Source organism: Schistocerca piceifrons, chromosome 4, assembly GCF_021461385.2.
Source record: "Schistocerca piceifrons isolate TAMUIC-IGC-003096 chromosome 4, iqSchPice1.1, whole genome shotgun sequence".
NCBI lineage: Eukaryota > Metazoa > Arthropoda > Insecta > Orthoptera > Acrididae > Schistocerca > Schistocerca piceifrons.
In genome coordinates, this window is record NC_060141.1 from 29,438,193 (window position 1) to 29,462,047 (window position 23,855).

Genomic DNA, 23,855 nt, shown 5'->3' on the forward strand with positions numbered 1-23,855 from the left:
CTCCTTTGGGAGTGAGCTGAGGTCAAGGTGAACGCGAACCTGAGCCTGGAGCCACAGTGGCGTGTGGCTCTCGCCCACTCTAAAGGTTGCAGGGAGAGAAAAATCAAGGTGTTGAAGGAGGCGACGAAAGCGGACTCCAGGGGGTAGTAGGGCGGAGACATACAACCCGTATTGACAGTCGAGAGAGTCGTCAAAAATGGAACGATAGGACGGGAGGTCGGGCATTGACAGTAGCCGATAGGCATACCGACAAAGCAGTATATCGCGCCGGTAGGTGAGTTGCAATTCACCGGCTTCAGCATGAAGACTCTCGACTGGACTAGTATAAAATGCTCCGATCGCAAGACGTAAACCCCGATGTTGTATGGAGTTGAGGAGGCGTAAGATGGACGGCCGTGCAGAGGAGTATATGAAGCTCCCATAATCCAGCTTGGAGCGGACGAACGACCGATATAGGCGAAGTAACACAGTTCGATCCGCTCCCCACGACGTACCGCTGAGAACACAGAGGACATTTAGGAAATGGGTACAACTGGCAGCCAAATATGACACGTGTGGAGACCAGCTAAGTTTCCTGTCAAATATAAGACCTAAAAATTTTGTTGTCTCCATAAATGCGAGAGCAACGGGACCAAGATGTAAGGACGGTGGGAGAAACACTTTGTAGCGCCACAAGTTAATACAGACCGTCTTCTCGGCAGAAAAACGGAAGCCATTGGCGACACTCCAGGAGTAAAGACGGTCAAGAGAACGCTGAAGACAGCACTCCAGGAAACATGTGCGCTGCGCGCTGCAATAGATGGTAAAATCGTCCACGAAAAGGGAACCTAATACATCAGCTGGGAGGCAATCCATTATTGGATTGATCGCTATGGCGATCAATCCATTATTGGATTGATCGCTATGGCGAAGAGAGCAACGCTCAAAACTGAGCCCTGTGGCACCCCATTCTCCTGGCGAAAGGTGTCTGATAGGACAGAACCCACACGTACCCTGAACTGTCGATCCATTAAAAAGGAACGAATAAAAAGAGGGAGGCGACCGTAAAGGCCCCATGTATGCATGGTGCGGAGAATGCGTGCCCTCCAACAGGCGTCGTAAGCCTTCTCCAAATCAAAGAACACAGCCGCGGTCGGGTGCTTCCGCAAGAAGTTATTCATAATGAAGGTTGACAAGGTAACCAAATGGTCAACAGCAGAGCGGCGCCTACGAAATCCACATTGTACATTGGTAAGTAGGCGTCGAGATTCGAGCAACCAAACCAGACGAGAGTTAACCATTCGCTCCATCACCTTACAGACACAGCTGGTAAGCGAGATGGGTTGATAACTGGAAGGCAAGTGCTTGTCCTTCCCCGGCTTAGGAATGAGTACAACAATAGACTCGTGCCAGCATGCGGGAAGATGTCCCTCAATCCAGATGTGATTATAAGTACGAAGAAGGAAACCTTTACCCGCAGGAGAAAGGTTCTTCAGCATCTGAATATGAATAGAATCAGGCCCTGGAGTGGAGGACCGTGACCGGGCAAGTGCATGTTCGAGTTCCCGCATGGTGAATGGGGCATTATAACTTTCACGATTCGATGAGCGGAAGTTAGGTGGCCTAGCCTCCTCTGCCTGTTTTCGGGGGAAGAAGGCAGGGTGGTAATGAGTGGAGCTCGAAACCTCTGCGAAAAAGCGGCCTAAGGCATTGGAGACATCCTCAGGGGCCACAAGGACGTCATTCGCGACCGTCAAGCCAGAAACTGGTGAGTGGACCTTAGTGCCAGATAGCCGGCGCAGGCTACCCCAGACAACAGAAGAAGGAGTAAAACTGTTGAAGGTGCTGGCTTTCTCGCTTTCTTTAATAATACGACGACACTGCGCATGTAATCGTTTATAATTGATACAATTCGCCACTGTAGGGTGGCGTTTAAAGGTGTGTAAAGCACGTCGACGAGCACGTAAAGTGTCTCTACATGCTGCAGTCCACCAGGGGACCAGTACGCGATGTGGAGAAGAAGTAGTGTGAGGGATGGAATATTCAGCAGCAGTGAGAATGACTTCCGTGAGGTGTGCGACCTGACTAGCGCAGCTTGTGAAGGTTTGATCCTGAAAGGTCACCCTGGAAGAGAAGAGCCCCCAGTCTGCATTGGAGATGTTCCAACTAGTTGAGCACAGAGAGGGGGTATGATGCAGGAGATGGATAACACACAGGAAGTGGTCGCTTGAGTATGTATCAGAAAGTGCATACCACTCAAACCGGTGTGCAAGTTGGGTAGTACATATAGAGAGGTCTAAATGGGAACAGGTGTGAGTTGTGTCCGAAAGAAAAGTAGGGGCGCCAGTATTGGGGCAGACAAGATTGAGGTGGTTGAAAAGGTCTGCTAACAGGGAGCCCCTCGGGCAGGATGTTGGAGAGCCCCAAAGGGGATGGTGGGCATTGAAGTCTCCAGTTAACAAAAATGGTGCAGGTAGCTGAGCAATAATTTGCATCATGACTGCCCTGGTAACTGCAGACGACGATGGAGTGTAAACGGTACAAATGGAAAATGTAAAAGTGGGGAGAGTAATTCGGACGGCAACTGCCTGCAGGCCGGTGTGCAATATGATGGGATCGTAGCAAATATCACCCCGGACCAGCAACATAACCCCTCCATGAGCCGGAATACCTGCCACAGGGGGTAGGTCAAAACGCACAGAGGTGTAGTGTGCCAAGGCAATTTGATTGCATGGCGTAGCTTCGTTTCCTGGAGGGCTACGACGAGCGGACGGTGCAAGCGGAGCAGCAACTTCAAGTCCTCTCGGTTGGAGCGAATGCTGCGAATATTCCAGTGAATAAGTGCCATCGTGAGAAGAAAAAGAAGATGCAAGAAGGGGTCACCTTCAAGGCCGCTGAGAGCCTGGCTTCAAGCGAGCACTGCCGCCGCTATCAGTAGGCGGAGAGTCATCGTCCATTGGTTCAATAGGTTCATCGGCCATCTTGTTAAGATGGCCAGGAGGGGGAGCTTCCTCCGCCGGTGAATGGCCAGATGTTCGGCTACCAGCGGTGCGGCCAGGCGAAACGGATGACGGCCTGGGGCGGCAACCGCTGGGTGGCACAGGAGAAGAAATGCGCCGTGGCGGAGAAGGAGAACTGTGCTTCCTATGAGCCTTCTTGGAAGTTCGTTTAGTGGAAGTACTGGTCGATGGCTGGGAGTTCGAGGTACGTAGGAAGTCTGCACGGGACGGTTCCTGACATCTGACTTCTGGGTCTTCGTCTTGGCAGAAGCTGATGAAGGTGCTTGTGTCTGAGGGGTGACGGGAGGGAGAGGAGACGTCGATCGGGCGATCTTAACACTGGCCGAACGGACGACCGTAGTGCTGAAGGTCAGATCGCATGTCTGCGTCGCCACCTCCCTGGTAGTCCCAGGAGAAGCGAGGACAGTACTGTATTTCCCCGCTGGGAGCAGCGTGGGCTTCCTACTAGCAAATAGCCTGTGAGCAGCCAAGGTGGACACTTTCTTTTTGACCCGAATTTCCTGTATACAGCGTTCTTCCTTGTAGATAGGACAGTCGCGGGAGGACGCTGCATGGTCACCCTGACAGTTCACACAACGAGGAGACGGAGGTGGACAGTCACCCTCATGGGCATCCCTGCCACAAGTGACACATTTAGCCGCATTGGAACAAGACTGGCAAGTGTGATTAAAACGCTGACACTGGTAGCAGCGCGTAGGTGTCGGGACATAGGGGCGAACAGAAATAACCTCGTAGCCTGCTTTGATGCGCGACGGCAGCTGAACACTATCAAAGGTCAAGAAAAGTGTCCGGGTCGGTACAAGGTCATTGTTGACCCTTTTCATGACCCTATGGACAGCTGTCACGCCCTGCTCAGCGAGGAAAGACTGAATCTCCTCGTCAGTCAATCCGTCGAGTGATCTAGTATATACCACACCACGAGACGAATTCAAAGTGCGGTGAGCCTCCACCCGGACAGGGAAGAGTACAGGAGTGTGGCCCGAAGCACTTTTTGTGCCTGAAAGGCACTCTCAGTTTCTAGTAACAAGGTACCGTTACGCAACCTGGTACAAGACTTGACAGGTCCGGCTATGGCATCTCACGCTTCTGGATAACGAAAGGGTTGACAGAGAAAAAATCCCTTCCGTCCTCAGATCAAGAAACTACGAGGAACTGTGGGGCAGGCGGTAGTACTTTTGTCACTGGTGGCTGGTCAAGTTTCCGTTTTTGGGCAGAAGTCGAGACAGAAGAAGAAGAGAAATCCATTGCGGAGGAATCCCCCATGATTGCCAGCGTCTCCTATGGCGCACTCTTTCCTTGTGGGGACCCTCTCAGAGGGCACTCTCGCCTTAGGTGAATGTTTACACCTCAGGTCACACCTCCCGAGACACGGACGGAGGGACCAATCGGCATAGTCGGAGGGTGTCAGCTCAGGCAATCACCCCTCCCTGGGCCTGGCCTTTACCAGGGGGTACATGCGTGCCTTACTTGTCTACCCAGGGCGGGGAATTACGCGTTACCCCGTCACCGGCTACGCATGCGAATGCGTGGGTCGGCCTTCAGGCACACACAGGGAGGAAGGAAGACGAGGAAAAAGAAGGGAGAGAGGGAGAGAAAGGACAGACTGTCTCAAACGCCGAGGCGGAGACCAGAGAAGGCAAGGAGAAGAAGGCAAGGAGAAGAAGGCAAGGGAAAAAGTAAGTAAGACAGTAAGATGGAGAAGAACAAAGAAAGGAACCAACCAAAGGAAGGAAGAAACTAGAAGAAGTGAAAAACCAAAATGACCGCAAATATAGGTCATGGAACCGTCAGTCTCCGGACGCAGGTGCTAACTACCCCCTTGAGGGGGAGGGACTCCTTTTAGTCATCTGCCGGCCGCGGTGGCCGTGCGGTTCTGGCGCTGCAGTCTGGAATCGCGGGACTGCTACGGTTGCAGGTACGAATCCTGCCTGCGGGCATGGGTGTGTGTGATGTCCTTAGGTTAGTTAGGTTTAAGTAGTTCTAAGTTCTAGGGGACTTATGACCTAATATGTTGAGTCCCATAGTGCTCAGAGCCATTTGAACCTTTTTAGTCACCTCTTACGACAGGCAGGAATACCTCGGGCCTATTCTAACCCCTGGACTCGCAGGGGGCGATAGGTAGAATGAGTACACTGAACACCTCTATGAGGGAGAAGATTTGTCTAATGTGATAGGAGAAGAAACATGAGTCGATTTCGAAGAGCTGGCAGATCCAGTATTAGAATCAGAATTTAAGAGAGCTTTGGAGGATTTAAGATCAAATAAGGCAGAAGGAACAGATAACATTCCACCAGAATTCCTAAAATCATTGCAGGAAGGGGCAATAAAACGGCTATTCATGTTGGCGTATAGATTGTGTTGTGACTTTTCCAAAAGTCAGGTAGTGTATCATCCACCCAATTGTGAAGACTGCACGAACTGACAAATGTGAGAATCGTCGCACAATCAGATTAATAGCTCATCCAAGTTGCTGACTAGAATAATATACAGAAGAATGGAAAAGAAAACTGAAGATGTATTAGATGATGGTCAGCTTGGCTTTAAGAAAGGTAAACGTACCAAAGAAGCAAGTCTAAGGTTCCAGTTGATAATGGAAGCAAGACTGAAGAAAAATGAATACACATTCATAGGATCTGTCAACCTGGATAAAGTGTTTGACAATGTAAAATGGTGCGAGATATTCGAAATTCTGAGAAAAATAGGGGTAAGCTATACAGAGAAATGGGTTATATGCAATATGTACAAGAGCCAAGAGGGAATAATAAGAGTGGATGACCAAGAACAAAGTACTTGGATTAAAAAGGTTTTAAGACAGTGATGTATTCTTTCACCCCTACTATTCAATCTGTACATTGAAGAAGCAATGATGGAAATAAAAGAAAGGTTCAGAAGTGGAATTAAAATTCAAGGTAAAAGGATATCAATGATACGATCGCTCGCTGATGACATTGCTATCTTGAGTGAAAGTGAGAAAGAATTACAGGATCTGCTGAATGGAATGAACAGTCTAATGACTACAGAATACCAACCGAGAGTAAATCAAAGAAAAGCGAAAGAAATGAAAAGTAGCAGAAATGAGAACAGTGAGAAACTTAACATCAGGACTGATGGTCACGAAGTAGATGAAGTTAAGGAATTCTGCTATCTAGGCAGCAAAATAACCAATGATGGACAGAGCACAGAGGACATCAAAAGCAGAATAGCACTAACAAAAAGGGCATTTCTGGCCAAGAGAAGTCTACTAGTACCAAACACAGGCCTTGATCTGAGGAAGAAATTTCTGAGAATGTACATTTGGAGAACAGCATTGTATGGATGTGAAACACGGACTGTGGGAAAACCAGAACAGAAGAGAATCAAAACATTTGAGATGTGGTGCTACAGGCGAACGTCGAAAATTAGGTGGACTGGTAAGGAATGAGGAGGCGCTGCGCCGAATCAGAGATGAAAGCGATATGTGGAAAACACTGACAAGGACAAGGGACAGAATGACAGGACATCGGTTAAGATGGCTCTGAGCACTATGGGACTCAACTGCTGTGGTCATCAGTCCCCTAGAACTTAGAACTACTTAAACCTAACTAACCTAAAGACATCACACACATCCATGCCCGAGGCAGGATTCGAACCTGCGACCGTAGCAGCAGCGCGGCTCCGGACTGGAGCGCCTAGAACCGCACGGCCACACCGGCCGGCCATCGGTTAAAACATCAGGGCATAACTTCCATGGTACTAAAGGGTGCTGCAGAGGGCAAGAATTGTAGAGGAAGACAGAGATTGGAATACATCCAACAAGCATTTGAGGACATACGTCGCAAGTGCTACTCTGAGAAATTTGTGGCAGGCCACATCAAACCAGCCACAAGACTGATTATCCAAAAAAAGTAAAGTAGGAACTTTTCTAATATCTGGAAATATATGACTGATTGTCGAAAATAAGCCACGTCATGTCAACTGCCTCCTACCACTAAGTAATGCAATCCAAATAAGAAGTTTCAGCCATACTGTTGATGTATGCTCTTTGAAAACTTACTTTTCTCTCAAAAACTACATGAAGGATGAAATTTTAACTCCCATCTGAATTTTTCGCACTGAGCAGTGTATGCACTAATATGAAACTTCTGAACAGATTAAAACTGTGTGTCGGACCAGTACTCCCAACTCAGGATCTTTGGTTCTCGCAGTCATGCACTTCACTGACTGAGTTACCTACGCAGAGCTCATGACCCATGCTCACAGCTTTACTTCCACCAGTACATTATTTTCTACATTCTGAATTTCATACAAATTCCCCTGTAAAACGTTGAAGTTTTAAGTGTGAAAGGTGGCATGAGGGGAGATTGGGTAAGGGGGGGGGAGAGAAGTGGGGGAGAGGGGGGGGCTATAGGCCAAGCAGGGGGAGGGGGGGGGGGCAAAAGGGGGTACGAGGGGACGGGCGAAAGGGGGTACGAGGGGACGGGCGAAAGGGGGTAGAAGGGGATGGGTGAAAGTGGCTGTGAGGGGATGGGCAACTGGGGTCAGGCACCGGAGGAAATGGGCAGGGGGAGGGGTACAGAGTGGTGAGGGAGAGGAGTTCAATGATGCAGGCCAAGGTAGTAAGAGGTTGTGGGAGGAAGGAGATCAGTGGTGGTTGGGGAACTGTGTACACGGAGATAAGAGGCAGTGGGAGAAAGGGGGTAAGAGGTGGTGGGAGAAATTGGGTACAAGGGGGTCAGGGGTGTGGGAGTAACTTGAGTACAAGGAGTTGGAGGAATTGGGTAAAAGGTGATGGGGAAAAGATAGTATGAAGGAGATCCAGAAACATTCGAAGTTGGCGTTTGTATTCAACACGCTGTACGTTATTGTTCTTTTGCTGAGGGATGTTCTGGTGACAGAATGTTCATTCAAGTGAGGTATTCAAACGAAGTTTCCTGAATGCTTATCTCAATGAGCTTTACCTGCATATGAAACAAAACTGTAAACAAGACATAAATCGAACGTTCAATCAAAATGCTTGGTACATCACGATATAAAAATAATTTTTAACAAGTATATGCAAAATACTGGAACACTGTTGTCAATGTTGGGTGTTGACTGATTTTATAAGGTGGCTGAATCAAAGGGAGCATTGTGTTCTAGAAATGTGTTACGGCATAAACTTGCAGTTAAATTTTAGCTGTGCTGCCAGCCCGAACTAACAAATATCTCAAAAATAAGGACGTATTTCAAAAGAAGCATTAGAAGTTGTACATATTAATTACATGGGCGCTATCTACCCGCAATCTCAAAATAAAAAGTAAGGCATCTTACATGTCAATGTCTCTTGCAGATTATGGTCATCATCATCATTATCATTATTATTATTTCTCTTTCCTGTCACAGACGTTATGTCTGGTTAAAAATGGAAAGTGACGCGGACCTTGATCAAGCGTGACTTCCTTTTAACTGTACGGTATATGTTACATTACATTTAGGAACTTTCGGGTAATCGAACATGTATCAATAATTACAGATTTCTGTAGTTGTATATATACGTTTGGATGTAGCTGTATTGCGTTGATGTACTGGTGGATATTGTGTGGTATGACTCCTGTAGTTGATAGTATAATTGGTGTGATGTCAACTTTATCCTGATGCCACATGTCCTTGACTTCCTCAGCCAGTTGGATGTATTTTTCAATTCTTTCTCCTGTTTTCTTCTGTATATTTGTTGTATTGGGTATGGATATTTCGATTAGTTGTGTTAATTTCTTCTTTTTATTGGTGAGTATGATGTCAAGTTTGTTATGTGGTGTTGTTTTATCTGTTATAATGGTTCTGTTCCAGTATAATTTGTATTCATCATTCTCCAGTACATTTTGTGGTGCATACTTGTATGTGGGAACGTATTGTTTTATTAGTTTATGTTGCATGACAAGTTGATGATATATTATTTTTGCTACATTGTCATGTCTTCTGGGGTATTCTGTATTTGCTAGTATTGTACACCCGCTTGTGATGTGATCTACTGTTTCTATTTGTTGTTTGCAAAGTCTGCACTTATCTGTTGTGGTATTGGGCTCTTTAATAATATGCTTGCTGTAATATCTGGTGTTTCTTGTTTGATCCTGTATTGCAATCATGAATCCTTCCGTCTCACTGTGTATATTGCCTTTTCTTAGCCAGGTGTTGGATGCGTCATGATCGATGTGTGGCTGTGTTAGATGATACGGGTGCTTGCCATGTAGTGTTTTCTTTTTCCAATTTACTTCTTCGTATCTGTTGATGTTATGTGATCTAAAGGGTTGTAGAAGTGGTTATGAAATTGCAGTGGTGTAGCCGATGTATTTATACGAGTGATTGCTTTGTGTATTTTGCTAGTTTCTGCTCGTTCTAGAAAGAATTTTCTGAAATTGTCTACCTGTCCATAATGTAGGTTTTTTTATGTCGATAAATCCCCTTCCTCCTTCCTTTCTGCTTAATGTGAATCTTTCTGTTGCTGAATGTATGTGATGTATTCTATATTTGTGGCATTGTGATCGTGTAAGTGTATTGAGTGCTTCTAGGTTTGTGTTACTCCATTTCACTACTCCAAATGAGTAGGTCAATATTGGTATAGCATAGGTATTTATAGCTTTTGTCTTGTTTCTTGCTGTCAATTCTGTTTTCAGTATTTTTGTTAGTCTTTGTCTATATTTTTCTTTTAGTTCTTCTTTAATATTTGTATTATCTATTCCTATTTTTTGTCTGTATCCTAGATATTTATATGCATCTGTTTTTTCCATCGCTTCTATGCAGTCGCTGTGGTTATCCAATATGTAATCTTCTTGTTTAGTGTGTTTTCCCTTGACTATGCTATATTTCTTACATTTGTCTGTTCCAAAAGCCATATTTATATCACTGCTGAATATTTCTGTTACCTTTAGTAATTGGTTGAGTTGTTGATTTGTTGCTGCCAGTAGTTTTAGATCATCCATGTATATGTGTGATTTTGTGTTGGTATGTTCCAGTAATATTGTATCCATAATTTGTATTATTTAGCATGTTGGATAGTGGGTTCAGAGCAAGGCAGAACCAGAAAGGACTTAATGAGTCTCCTTGGTATATTCCACGCTTAATCTGTATTGGCTGTGATGTTGTATTATTTGAATTTGTTTAGATATTAAGTGTGGTTTTCCAATTTTTCATTACTATGTTTAGGAACTGTATCAATTTAGGATCTACTTTGTATATTTCCAATATTTGTAGTAACCATGAGTGGGGTACACTATCAAAAGCTTTTCAGTAATCAATGTATGCGTAGTGTAGCGACCTTTGTTTAGTTTTAGCTTGATATGTCACCTCTGCATCTATTATCAGTTGCTCTTTACATCCTCATGCTCCTTTGCAACAGCCTTTTTGTTCTTCATTTATAATTTTGTTCTGTGTTGTATGTGTCATTAATTTCTGTGTAATGACTGAAGTTAATATTTTGTATATTGTTGGTAGGCACGTTATGGGGCGATATTTAGCTGGGTTTGCTGTGTCTGCTTGATCTTTAAGTTTCAGATAAGTTATTCCATGTGAAGTGTATCAGGGAATGTGTATGGGTCTGCAATGTAACTGCTAAATAATTTAGTTAGATGTGAATGTGTTAAGGTGAACTTCTTTAGCCAGAAATTTGCTATTTTATCTTTTCCAGGGGCTTTCCAATTGTGCGTAGAATTAATTGCTTGGGTGACTTCATGTTGCAAAATTATCACTTCAGGCATTTGTGGTATCATCTTGTATGTGTCTGTTTCTGCTTGTATCCACCGTGCATGCCTGTTATGTTGTACTGGGTTTGACCATATGTTGCTCCAGAAGTGTTCCACATCTGTTATGTTCGGTGGGTTGTCTATTTTAATGTGTGTGTTACCTATTGTCTGATAAAATTTCTTTTGGTTTGTGTTGAATGTTTGGTTTTGTTTCCTTCTATTTTCACTTTTTTTGTATCTTCTAAGTCGTTTGGCCAATGCTTGTAATTTCTGCTTCTTTTCATCTAATTGCTCTATCGCTTCTTGTTGTGAGATTTTACCTAATCTTTTTCATTTTTTGTCTGATATTTCATTTCTTATAAATTGTATTAGCTGTCCGATGTCTTTTCTCAGTTTTTCTATTCTGATTTGTAGCCTGTGTTGCCATGCTGGTTTTGTGGGTTTCTTCTGTGTGTTGGTTTGTTCTGATCTCTGCCTACCATGTATATTTAGTGTAGTGAGTGCTCCTATATAAACCAGTAGTTGTTACTTTTCCATAGTTGTATTTTCATTTATTTTGTTGTGTATGATAGTGTTGATAGTTGATGTTGTTGTTTCGACTTGTGGGTTATTTGGTGGTCTACGCAAGAATGGTCTAATGTCTGTATTTGTACCTTTGTATTCTATATATGTTAGCTGAAATTTTTCTTCTATATCTAACATGTGTGTCACTTCATGTTCTATTTGTGCTTGTTCTGGTGGCTGTCTTAAGATTTCGTTTTCCTCTGATTGTTTAATTGATGCATGGTGTTCTTTGTTTGTTTGCTCTGGGATGTTTGAGTCCTTTACTGTATTTTCTTCTTCTTCTTCTGATTGCACATTATTTTGTTCCAGTATTTGTTGTACTTGTTGTTTGATGTTTTCTAATTCTGACTGGAGTATCCTGTTATTTTTTATTATTACACGGATCTGATCAGCTAGTCGTTGTTCTGTTAAAAATTTTAATTCTGGGTATTTGGTAATAAATTTTGTGTATACTTGTGATCTGTATCCAGTTGTGTTGGTTCCTAAGTTTGTTGTTTGGTAATAACAGAACATGAGGTGTCGGTTAACTTCATCTGACCATCTCATCCTCTGTCTTTGTTTTCCTTCTAGAGTGGTTGCAGGAAGCATATCCTGCAAAACACCTCTATTTGGATTTAAATCATTTTCCGTGTGGCTAGCAGTGTCGTTATCATTGTGGACGGGCATAGGGTTCAAGCGTCGTCCCCGACCATGACAGCGCTTGTCCGAGGCTTCATTAGTTCTGTCCCGAACCAACTAATCACACTAAAAGGGGGGCTAGCCCTATTAGTGGTTTGTTCTTTTCGTCGCCTTTTACGACTGGCAGAACATACCGAAGGCCTATTCTTTTCCTGGGCCTCCACGAGGTTTATTATTATTATTATTATTATTATTATTATTATTTATTTCTTGTCTCAGACGTTATGTCTGGTTAAAAATGGAAGGTGACGCGGACCTTGATCAAGCGTGACTTCCTTTTAACTGTACGGTATATGTTACAGTGCATTTAGGAACTTTCGGGTAATTGAACAAGTGTCAATAATTACAGATTTCTGTAGTTGTATATATAAGTTTAGATGTAGCTGTATTGCATTGATGTACTGGTGGATATTGTGTGGTATGACTCCTGTAGTTGATAGTATAATTGGTATAATGTCAACTTTATCCTGATGCCACATGTCCTTGACTTCCTCAGCCAGTTGGATGTATTTTTCAATTTTTTCTCCTGTTTTCTTTTGTATATTTGTTGTATTGGTGTGGATATTTCGATTAGTTGTGTTATTATTATTATTATTATTTTTAATGAAGGAACATCCCACCCAACAATTCGCATGTAGTTCAGATGTATGTATAGCATAGGGAACTTTCCACTTGATCTGAAGTTTAGCTCTACACAACACTGTACATAAGCAGAACTGTGAAATGTCTTAAAAGCTACATACAATATAGTTTTTGTCAGGATCGCAGTGTTAGGAGACAAAGTGCCAGTAGCACACACTGCTCCAATTTGTAGTGACATACATCGATTCATAACTAAGAAGTCTAGGACTGACCAAACTTACACATAATGCTTGTAATGACTATTTGAAAGCCAATGCCTTTCCAGTGTAATTCTATGTCAGTTATATAATTATATCTTTTTCAGCTCAACAAATACTGTTTCACTGACTGTAAATAGTGAGGAGTTTGTAACTATGACAATGTAACTGTAGGTGGAAATTAACATTACGAACGCAGAAAATTTGAAGGAACCAATCAAATATGTCCAATAGTTGCTAAACCTTAATCCTGGGAACATAAAAGTGGGGCTATACTGTAGGCCAAACTGCTCCTTCCCCAACACTTTGAATATGCAACATATCAATAATAACAGAGCTTTTTTGTTGTTTTCAACAAGATGTTTTAGTTTCCTGGTATTGGATAGAAGATCCCGTGTTAGGGCTTATATTCAAAGGCTTTGTAAAACATTAACACAAATTATTTGTGAAACAATGGCTACAGGATTCTTATATCAGACTGAGAATAACGTCCATGATTGGGAGTACAGTCATTTCTCTAAAAAAGTTTGATTTATCACATTCCTAATCAAATACCAAAGGCAAATACCCAACAAGAATAACACCTGTAAAAACTGACACCTGTCTCAAAAAAACGCAATACATAACATCCCAATTCCGGAATCCTAATGGCTAAATTACCTGGTGATAGCACTATTACTGGTCTTAATATAATCCTCCAAATAAATTAGCTATAAAAGTGTGGCAAAACAGTTTGCTCTTGCACATGCAAAAACATTCATGAACTTTTTGTAATTTATTACTTATGTCCACCCTGTTACTCAAATCTCATAACAGATCACTATGAGATTAGTCTACATACCTTTCATCTTTAACCCACTAACACCTCACATTGCCATATGGCAATGGTGCACATGATTCTACTAAATATTTTCCTATGTATTCAAAATTTCAAACTAGAGTGGTGGGGAGCATTTCCTCCAATGCAAAAAAGAATGCAGAACTCAAGAAGATGGTCACTGCTGGTTTCCATCTATCTGTTGTTGTGCTATTATCAAAGTCACAAGACTGCTGACAGAGACTGCAAGAAACATGAGTGCACACTTTGAGTAAGTTTATTATTAAGCAGATAATTATTACTGGTTTTTTTCCCAACTTATTATGTAGTGCTGTTACAGATACACTGCTGGACATGATGATATAACATTTAGTGAAGTGGGCAAACAATGATCAGCATACCTTAGTTTGAACATTGCTGTTGTCATATTGCAACACTAAGCATTTGCACTACCTATTTTACTTCTTGAGTTCCTTTCACAAGAATCTTTTAGGCCAGGCTTTTCGCTTGCTAAAGTCTTAGACATATTACTAGACGAGGATATGACTGGAGACATTTTCACGGAGCACACAGAAGTCAATACAGAAACAGTTGAGGATTCAGGAGATGAGAACAATTGTGGCTAAATATGTTATTTCCCATATAATTCACAATTTGGCAACTAACATTTTGTGAACCATTCACCAGTATTGAATATGTCATTACAGGCTCTTGATAATTTATCATCTCGGCCGTTAAGGGCTAATGCAGAAGTCAGACTTGCCAATAATGCAAGAATGGTATTGATTATGACACTGCCACTTCATTAGCAGGATCTTCACCTTTGCCTGGTCCAGCTTTACATTCTATTCTACCTTCAGCCAATGTTGGTACAATACAAACCCCTTCACTGTCAAAGACAGTGAAATGGAGCACTGAAAGAGAAGCAGATCCATCACAGTAGATAAACAAAGCAGATTTTAACACTTAATACTATACTTCAATTCCCAAAGCTGATTATTCTAAATATAAAAGTATGTCTGCTTTGAAGATTTTTGAAAGATTTATAGACAACGAGATACCTTAGCATTTAGTTGATGAAACAAAATGTTATGCATTATTTGTTAACTGTCCAGATCCAAAATAACGTATGATGAGATTAAATGATTCATTGGGATTTTGTTTGTTAGTGGGTAAAATATACTGCCATCTAAAAAGACATTACTGGGATAGTAATGAAGACACTACTGGGATAGTAATAATGATATGAAGAACCAAGCTGTATGTAACCCATGAGGCAGGATAGATTTCTGTTGATTTTGCACTCTGCCAATAACATTAAAATTGACATTAATGACTTGGAAAATTTGTCCAGTTATGGAAATGGTAAAGAAGTGGTGCATAGATAATTTTGTACTTGATGAGCATTTGCCATATGATAAAAGCATAGTTAAATATTTTGGCCACTGTGGTTGAAACCAATTTATTAGGGCTAAACCAATATGATTTGGGTCCAAAACATGGAGCCTTGATGCTAAGAATCGCTAATCAGTCAATATCGAACTTTACCAGGGTAAAGGTCCAAAAGCACACACAGAATATGGAGAAGTATTTGCCAAGGCAGTGAGCTCCTTACTGGCATTACTTGATGAAATTCCAACAGAGAAGAGGGAGTTACATTATACATTTTTCTGGTTCTGCACTTTTCCCATTTTTAAAATTCTATACGAGAAAATAGAATTCCAAAAAACTGACCACTTCAAAGTAAAGACTATTCTTCCATGAAAAATCGTGGGTGCTACAAAACAGTAACTGAGAGAAATGATGGACTGCTGTATGTCCATCCAATGGACAATGTGGTAGCCACATGGTATCCAACATGTTGGTACAGTTAAGAGATTTTCTCAGAAAACAAAGGGGGATGTGGAAATCCTAAGGTCTCAAGTAATTGTAAAGTTTAACTTGTACATGGGAGGAATAGACCAAATGGTCCAAATTCTGGGATGCTACCAAACAGAAATTCATAGCAAGGAATGGTATTGGCCCCTGCCGACATGGATGCTCGAGGTAGCTATGCAGAACATATGGGTTCTGTATAATAAATCAGCCAGACCAAAAACTTATCAACCATAACTCACAAGCTGTGAGAACACCTGCATCAAAGCCTTCGACAGACAAATGTATATCCTATTTCAAAAGGTTTGACTGGACTGATCATTTTATTCAACACACGGAAGAGAATAACAAGAAAAGGCGTGCTGGAAGTAACTGTACGTCGTTTGTAAGAACAATATGTTCAATATGCAAAGAAAGATCATGCACTGAGTGTTTCATTCTGTTTCATTCCCACTAGAAGTATGATAAACTGTCCATCCAATAATTCACTGCTGTGTACATATGTGATTACCTTTGTCATATGACGCATGAAAGGCAAGGATGTGGGTGTAAATCTTGGTCTGGCACACGTTTAATTGGTTATATAGTGTAACCATCAGCACCAGAATTATTTTTCTTTTCAATTTTTATGTGTTTTTTATGTATTATGTATTAAGGCTAATTGAATAAATTAAATGCTACGCAAGAATAGTCATCAATTTTTTTTAATTTTTTTTATTCCCCCCCCCCCCCCCCTCCTCAAAATAAATGCCATTGTCCTGGCAACCCTAGGCGCTTACAGAACTAATATTCTGTGTTCACATAAACACTCAATATAGGTACGGTATGGTCAAATTCAGATATATAATTAATTCTATATCTGTAGTATTTTATGAATGGTGCACTCTAAAGGATGAATTGTACAACTGAATATGATCATACCCTATCTACATCAAGTGCTTATGTCAATGCGGAATATTAGCTCCTGTAAGCACCTGGTGTTGCCATATGGCAACGGCACGTATTTTCAAAATTAAAAATTTCATATTTACTCTCATACAGAATTTCATTTTTCAATTAGCTGGGAACATAATAAATTAAAAACCACATGAAAAAAAAATTTTGACAATAATGGTTACACTCTGTAATTAAAGATGTGTGCCAGACCCAGATTTACATCCACATCCTTCCCTTTCATGGATAATGCACTTACCAGCTGAGCTACCCATGTACGACTCAAAATCCACCCCACCTATTCCAACAAATTGGACCTTTCTTTAACCCTCTTAACACTGCAGAAGTTCTGTTAACTTAGCTGGTGAGCACTTGTGGTAGAGAACATATTTTGAAGGACTGAAACAAACCCTATTCTGTGGCCCAGGCGGAGTTTCACAATACAACTGTCCCTTAGCAGTTGTGAAACTTATCAACATATTAAATATGTGTGCCAGACCAACACTAAAACCAAAAAACTTCCATGTTTTAATCTCTCAGGGAGTTTCAGACCACCATACACTAGACTGAAGTTGTCATTCTGGACAACTTTTATCTTAATTAACACGTTTCTGGGCTCTTTTTGGGACATTAACACACAAATGTAACAATAAAAGGTGTAGAATTTACTGAGTACAGATGATGTGTTACCATTCCATGGCCAAACACTTCACAGTAGCAACAGTCACAGTGCCTGGAATCTCTCTGAGTTGATGTTGTTGTTGAACTGGAGCGCTCTGAACATGTATCATCCTGGCTAGAAGAATCTTCCACATCCGGGACATCACCATCAGTATCTAGAAAAGACAAACAATATTTGTACTTATAAATATACACTGAACAATGGTCAAAAGAGGGGTGGGGAACACGAAGGGAAGGGTTTGATGACGTAGGAGGAGAGTGCGTGCGCGAGGAAGAAGGGAAAGTACAATACATACACATGGTAGAACATAAATGCATTGCAATCCCTAAGGAACCACACTTAATAAAACAATGACAGGTGACTTTGCAATCCCAAGGTGATGGGAGTGATGATGTAGCAAAGCAAGCTGGGGCTCCTTTCCATTTTGTTTTGTTATTTGCATCACTAATGTTAGTGAGAGATGTGCCATAAGATAAAGCTGTCATTCTGTAATTCTGAGTATAAGACCAGTTCCAACTTTGCTAAATTACATTAGTCAGAATAAGTTCCTAATTAATTTGAACAATTTCAAGTAAGCAGTTATGCTAAAGTTCAGCTCAGCTCAATTAATTAACAGTAATTATTTCATATTCCAGTCAATCTGCTGACATGTAAATAGATGTAATTACTATATTACTGATAAAGTTAGGAAAATAACTCACAAAAATCCTTTAAGTATAAATATAGCTAACTTCCAAAATATGGTAGGAACATCAGCACTTACTTAGTTTCTGGCATTGTTTATTTATGTATGGCATTGTTTATTTAGCTTTTCCTGCCGTTTCATCATCGAGAATGTTTATTTCAGTCAAAACTCTTCAGACCAAAACCAATTCTCTTACACGATTCAGTTAATTTGAGATGCAAAAATTCTAACTGTAAATTATCAAAATTACATTTTTTACAATGTGGAACTTTGGCAGTCATTTTTACAAAGCTATACAAGCACTGGGCCTGAAGCCATTTTAGGTCAGTCTGTTCCGAGATTTTGAGTGTGGAACCCGTGTCGGTCAAAACAGCAATAGTGTAATGGTGCAATGATGTATGCCATGAACAGGAAGACGAACAATGAAGAAGGAGATTTACTGCTGATTGACTTTTATATTAAAGTGTCACATGTATCGTTCATCTGATTGAGACTGTTGTAGGTTGGTTAGGTTATATTGCTCAGGGACTATTATCGTATAAATGGAAGGTGCAGTATGTGCATACCTCGTAGATGAGACTTAACTATGTAATTAAAATATGGACAGTCCATAATGGTGAGCTCAATGAGCTGCCCATAGGGGCAGACAGAACATGACAATCCCATTTGGGGTAGACAGGAATCAAGGCAACTGATGGCAGTGGGGATTTGGAAGGAGCTAGTGAAGGCAGCACTTAGGTATCCAACCACACAAGTAAGGCCCTTCCTTGGTTTGAGTAGTAGTACACCCTCACCCCTTCATGAACGAAGTGTCCTACATTCCAATTTAGGTCGAATAGTTTGAGGGATGGTTTCTTTAGTTTTCACAGTGAGGTGCTGCATATTTGTGCAATTGATTTTGTCATGAGCAAGTGTTGTTTTCACAGCAAAATTTTCAGTCTGCAGAGGAGTGTGCACTGATATGAAACATCCCAGCGCATTAAAATGGTGTGCTGGACTGAGTATTGATCTCGGGATCTCTGGCTTTTGTGGGAAAGTGCTCTACTGACTGAGCTAACCCAAGCATGACTCCCAACCATCCTCACAGCTTTACTTCCACCAGCATCTCGCCTCCTTTCCTCAAAGTTCGGGCCTCAGTCTGGCACACAGTTTTAATCTGCCACGAAGTTTCAGCAAGTATTGTGTTACCAGGCACAGACAAAATGAAATCCGTCTTTCAGATGGTAGACATATAATGCTAAATTCATCACAACTGAAAGTTACAATGTCCCCACTCAGTGAGTCCTCTGGAATGACAGGAGATTATATCTTGGCTGAATACGGCACCCACCTGTGTGAAGTGTTTTGCTATTGTCTGGGCCATTTCCCTCTAGCTCATCTGGAGTCTGCCATTTCTCATTGTACCAGTTACTGGACACCTTCTCACAACACTCAGAAATCTCACTGATTGTATCCCATACTACAGTAGTTTTTGTGGAACAATTCATGGAGAGAAATTCACGTAACAATCTCTCTTTACTCTCTTTTGTAATTTGGCATCATTTAGTCCTCGGTATAAAACAGCCTATGAGGTATTTGGCAGCAGACTGGTATTGAACTGTCAAATCATGCAACAGCCTCTAACAGCAGAGTGACACGGTTCAATCTGCTAGTGAACAGACAGTCTTTGCAGAAGCATGGCCCGAAGAATTTGGATTGGTTGCATCAGTAACTTGGTGGACCATGTCTGGGAAGTGTTCATTAGGCAGTCTCAATACTCAAATACTGACTGTTGAATCTGCTATCAGTATCCAGGTCCACAAGTGGAATGAAAATCCACTGAACAGTCACAGTCAGGTATGGAAATTTTATTTACAGCCCAATGTTAAAGAATGGCAGTGCTGAAGAGCATGTTGTATCTACATTCAAAAGATAACTATTCTCCCTATGTGAAGCTCACAGTGCCATTACACTCGGGACTTGTGGAGATTTTAATGCACTTAGAATACTTTCACCGAGAAATGGGCAGGGGGGGCTGTACAATTAGGTTGTTGGCAGCCTGAATGTCACACTTTAATTTGAGAAAGACATAGGGGGCATAAAGTATGGTTACTCTACACAGCACTTCTGCTGCTGCAGCAATTGCTTGTAAGCCTCAGTTCTTCCGTATGATCCCTTTCACTATTCACATCAACTGCACTATGGAAGTCACTTAATAGATGCAATGGCTCTTTCTATGCCTTTCTCTTTGCATCAATGAAAGGTGCATGCGGCAAAAAGTAGTTTAGCTTTGAGCTAGATAATTCTGTCTGATCTAGTTCAATGTCCAAAACTGGCGAGTTTTGGACCCATTTTTCTTAGTTTTTAACTTCTTCCATAATTCTTTGTCTGCAGAGATGCTGGTGCCGGTACAGCCATAATTCAGTGACCTTAGAACTTTTGTCCCCTGAACACCAGTGTTTTGTCACTTATTTTTCTTCTTCTTTGTCTTCGTGGGTTGGGCAGTGGCTATTTTTGTAGTCTTAATGGCACATGAACTTACGAGTTGTCGTGAATATTGTTGATGTTTATACGTCTTCCTGGTGTCAGCACAGAATATGCACCTTCTAATCTTCATTCAGTTTTACTGATTAACACTCAGCAGTCATTGATCTAGATTTTGAAATTGACACACATTTATTTATCCTCACATTGTCTGCCGTTTGCATCCCGATGCAGCAAGGCCCAAAATTTCTGGTGTTATAGCACGACAATGAAACTTGCATGTAAGGTATGTTATCATGGCAAATGAAACCAGCCTTGATACGCTCTAGTAGCTTAGACAAATTTAACTTGAAAATGAAGGACAAGTTGTCTGTAGATCATTTCCTCCTTTTATAATTTTGGCACAACTGTCAGTTCTCTACTTTTTTTCATTATTTCTGCAGTTCATATACTTCTAAATGCATTAAGGTACAGAATGATACCACACCAGCCAGCTATGCAGTTTAGTTGCTACAAAACACTCATAACACTTTCAATTCAGTATGGCAGTTGTCTGAGATGATGCTGACATCTCTCACATAAATGTTCTGTAGTAAAAGCATGTGACTGGATTTTGAAGAAAACTTGTTCCAGAGTGTTTTGAATGTAAATCTTAAGAGTTTTTCATATTTTCAAATCGATATATTTCAAAATCTTTGGATTGGTCATACTGGGCCTGACAACGCTGTGTTATGCTCTTGGCCACCTACATCCCATTCATTTCTTTTGTGGGGTTTCATTAAAGATCTTGTGTTTGTGGCTCCTTTAATGAAAACAATTCCATAACTCAAAATGGACAATTCTAATGCATTCAATAGATGATTCCACATATGTTTCATATGATGTGATATGAATTATCACTTGTGACCAATAGCAGTTACATAGAACACCTATAAAGTATGTTTTTAAAAAACAGCATGCTCTTTCAGGGCATTATGTGAGTACTCACCAATGGTCCATCATATTCACTGAGAATGTTTGCGAAAGGATTAGGTGGTGTTTTGATCCCATAAACTGCTAGGGAAAGAAACACAGACGGCAACAGTCCCACAAATCTGGCTAAGACTAATAAAATTGCCGTGAATCAAATGTCCCAGAGATTCTCTGCAAAATGATTGCTTCACCTCAAAACAGCCATCCACTCCTCCACTTTCTAGCAGATGTGGATGTGGATTATTTTAGTGAGATTTTGTCACTCCTTGTGAAATAGGCAATTAAGCCAAAATCCCAATTTATGGAACAACAGTCTTTTTTCCTGTTTGAGCTTCTACGGAAAGAAAGGAACACAAGGACTGGAGAAAGAATAACACAGCCTACAGACAAGAGAGGTCAAGAGGGGAGAAACGTTTACTTGTTTCTCAGTCAGCACAAGTGCCCATAGATCTCCTTGTCTCTTACTGATCAGCAGCTATGGTATAAATAACACATGGAAGTAACAAGCACTCGTGAAAGTGGATTATATGGACATTCATGTTTAAACATGACTCTTTACATTATTTATTTCTCAACTGACTCACATAACACATTTCGAAAGAGCCAGTACTCATAGATCGCTGATGTTGCCAGCAAGCAAAAATAGAGAACAGTCAACATAAAATGTTCCGATTAGTGTAGTCTTATTTCCATAAAAACACTTACTACCACTGTTCAGCATTCAGGTGTGTCTTCACTTGCTTCTACAGAAAATAAATTTTTACGAAGCATTCTCACACTGAAAATGAAGATGTGAAAACTACACAAAGCAAGAAGACAAGTACTTAAATGCTTATTTGAAGAAATAGAAAGAACAATATTCTTGTTTAAAGCCTACAGCCTACACCATCAACAAAGCTAACTGTGTCCTATGTAAGTGTGACTTCAGCATCACTCTCAGGGGTAATACAGACTGCAGCCAACAATCTAGTAACGAAAGAGAAATGAAGGTCTCCTCCAATTTACTCAAATCTTTTGGTTATGTCACCAATGACAAAAATGCTCATGTGACCTAGCAATAGTTTCATACTGTTAAACATTACGGAAATAAAGTATCAAAGAACTTTTCTGTTACTCTATTTTGGTGAAGATGACAATGTCCTGTAGCTGAACTAAGGCAGAAGCAATTGCAAAAAAAGTTTTTTGCTCCAAGAAGAGTTTGATACTTGATATCTCCTATAGTGCTACCGATGTCTCCAATCACAAAAACATAAAGGTGTTCATTCTGGTTGTAATGTATCTTTATCTTGAAAAGGGAATAAGAACTAGGCTTCTGGGTATCACTGAACAACCTGATAAGACAGGTAATGCTGTTCACAGTCTGATCACTGAATTTACATAATTTAGATACAAAAGGACAGAACTGAACACTGTGCAGATATTGCAAATGTAAATTACAGTTGCTGGCATGACCCAAAGATACAGGTTGTTGTACCTTAGGTGCAACCACAATGGAAGGGTATCTGTTGAGAGGCCAGGCAAATGTGTGGTTGAGAGAGAGAGAGAGAGAGAGAGAGAGAGAGAGAGAGAGAGAGAGAGAGAGAGAGGGGGGGGGGGGGGGGGGGGGGACCTTTTCTGCAGTTGCAGGGGCAACAGTCTAGATGATTGAGCTCACCTCGAAACATCAGCCAACATGGTCTTATTTCTTATTGTGCCGGTACTGTGAACGGCTGAAAACAAGGGGAAACTGCAGTCATATTGTTTTTCCTGCATGCAGCTCTACTGCATGGTTAAATGATGGTATCCTCTTGGGTAAAATATTTTGACAGTAAAATAGCCCCCCCCCCCCATTCAGATCTCTGGGTGAGAACTACTCTTGAGGATGTCTTGATCAGGGAAACAAAACTGGCATTCTACAGGTAAGAGCATGAAATATTAGGTTCCCTAATCAGGAAAGTAGTTTTGAAAATTTTAAAGGGAGGCAGATAGTGAAGTTTGGTAGCAGAAGAAAGTCAGGTGAGTACAGGATTATAAACATAAAATCAAATAGGGGTAAAGCAGAAGTAGGTTAATAATTAATAATAGGAATACATGTAAGCTGAACAGCATTCCCAATGTGTTATTGTAGCCAAGATAGATAGGAAGCCCACATACACATGATGAAGTAAAAGAAATTATTTGGATAGTTAATGGAGAGGAAAATTTAATTGTGGTGGGGACTGGAATTCAATATTAAAAAAAAAACGAAGAAATGGAAAAACAGGAGGAGGATATTATGGACTGGGGAAACAAATTAAAGAGGATGCCGCATGGTAGAATTTTGCACAAAGCATAATTTAGTCACCACTAACAATTTATGAATCATGAGAGAAGATTGTATATGTGGGGAGTAGCTTGGAGACACCAGTGGGTTTCAGATTATTTAATGGTAAGACATATTTTGGAACCAGATTTTAAACTGTAAGACATTTCTAGGGTCAAATGTGGACTGACCACAATTTACTGGTTGTGAACTGTAGATTAAAACTGAAAGACATTGGAAAAAAAGTAGGAAATTAAGGTGATGGGACCCGAATACACTGAAAGAACCACAGGTTAGGCAATAATTAACAAACAGGGGAAAGAGATACAGTAGAAGATGAATGGGTAGCTCTGAGAGATGAAATAGTGACTCC

At 41.1% G+C, this 23,855-nt stretch overlaps 1 protein-coding gene across 2 annotated transcripts in view; it reads right to left on the reverse strand.

The window, feature by feature from the left end:
- Positions 1–23,855, reverse strand: part of LOC124794677 (protein FAM193A-like) — a 225,302-nt gene that overhangs the window by 94,011 nt on the left and 107,436 nt on the right. For both annotated transcript variants that reach the window (XM_047258212.1, XM_047258211.1), the window contains exon 14: positions 17,090–17,235. In XM_047258212.1, the coding sequence (XP_047114168.1) occupies positions 17,090–17,235 (146 nt within the window). The remainder of the gene's footprint in view (positions 1–17,089; positions 17,236–23,855) is intronic.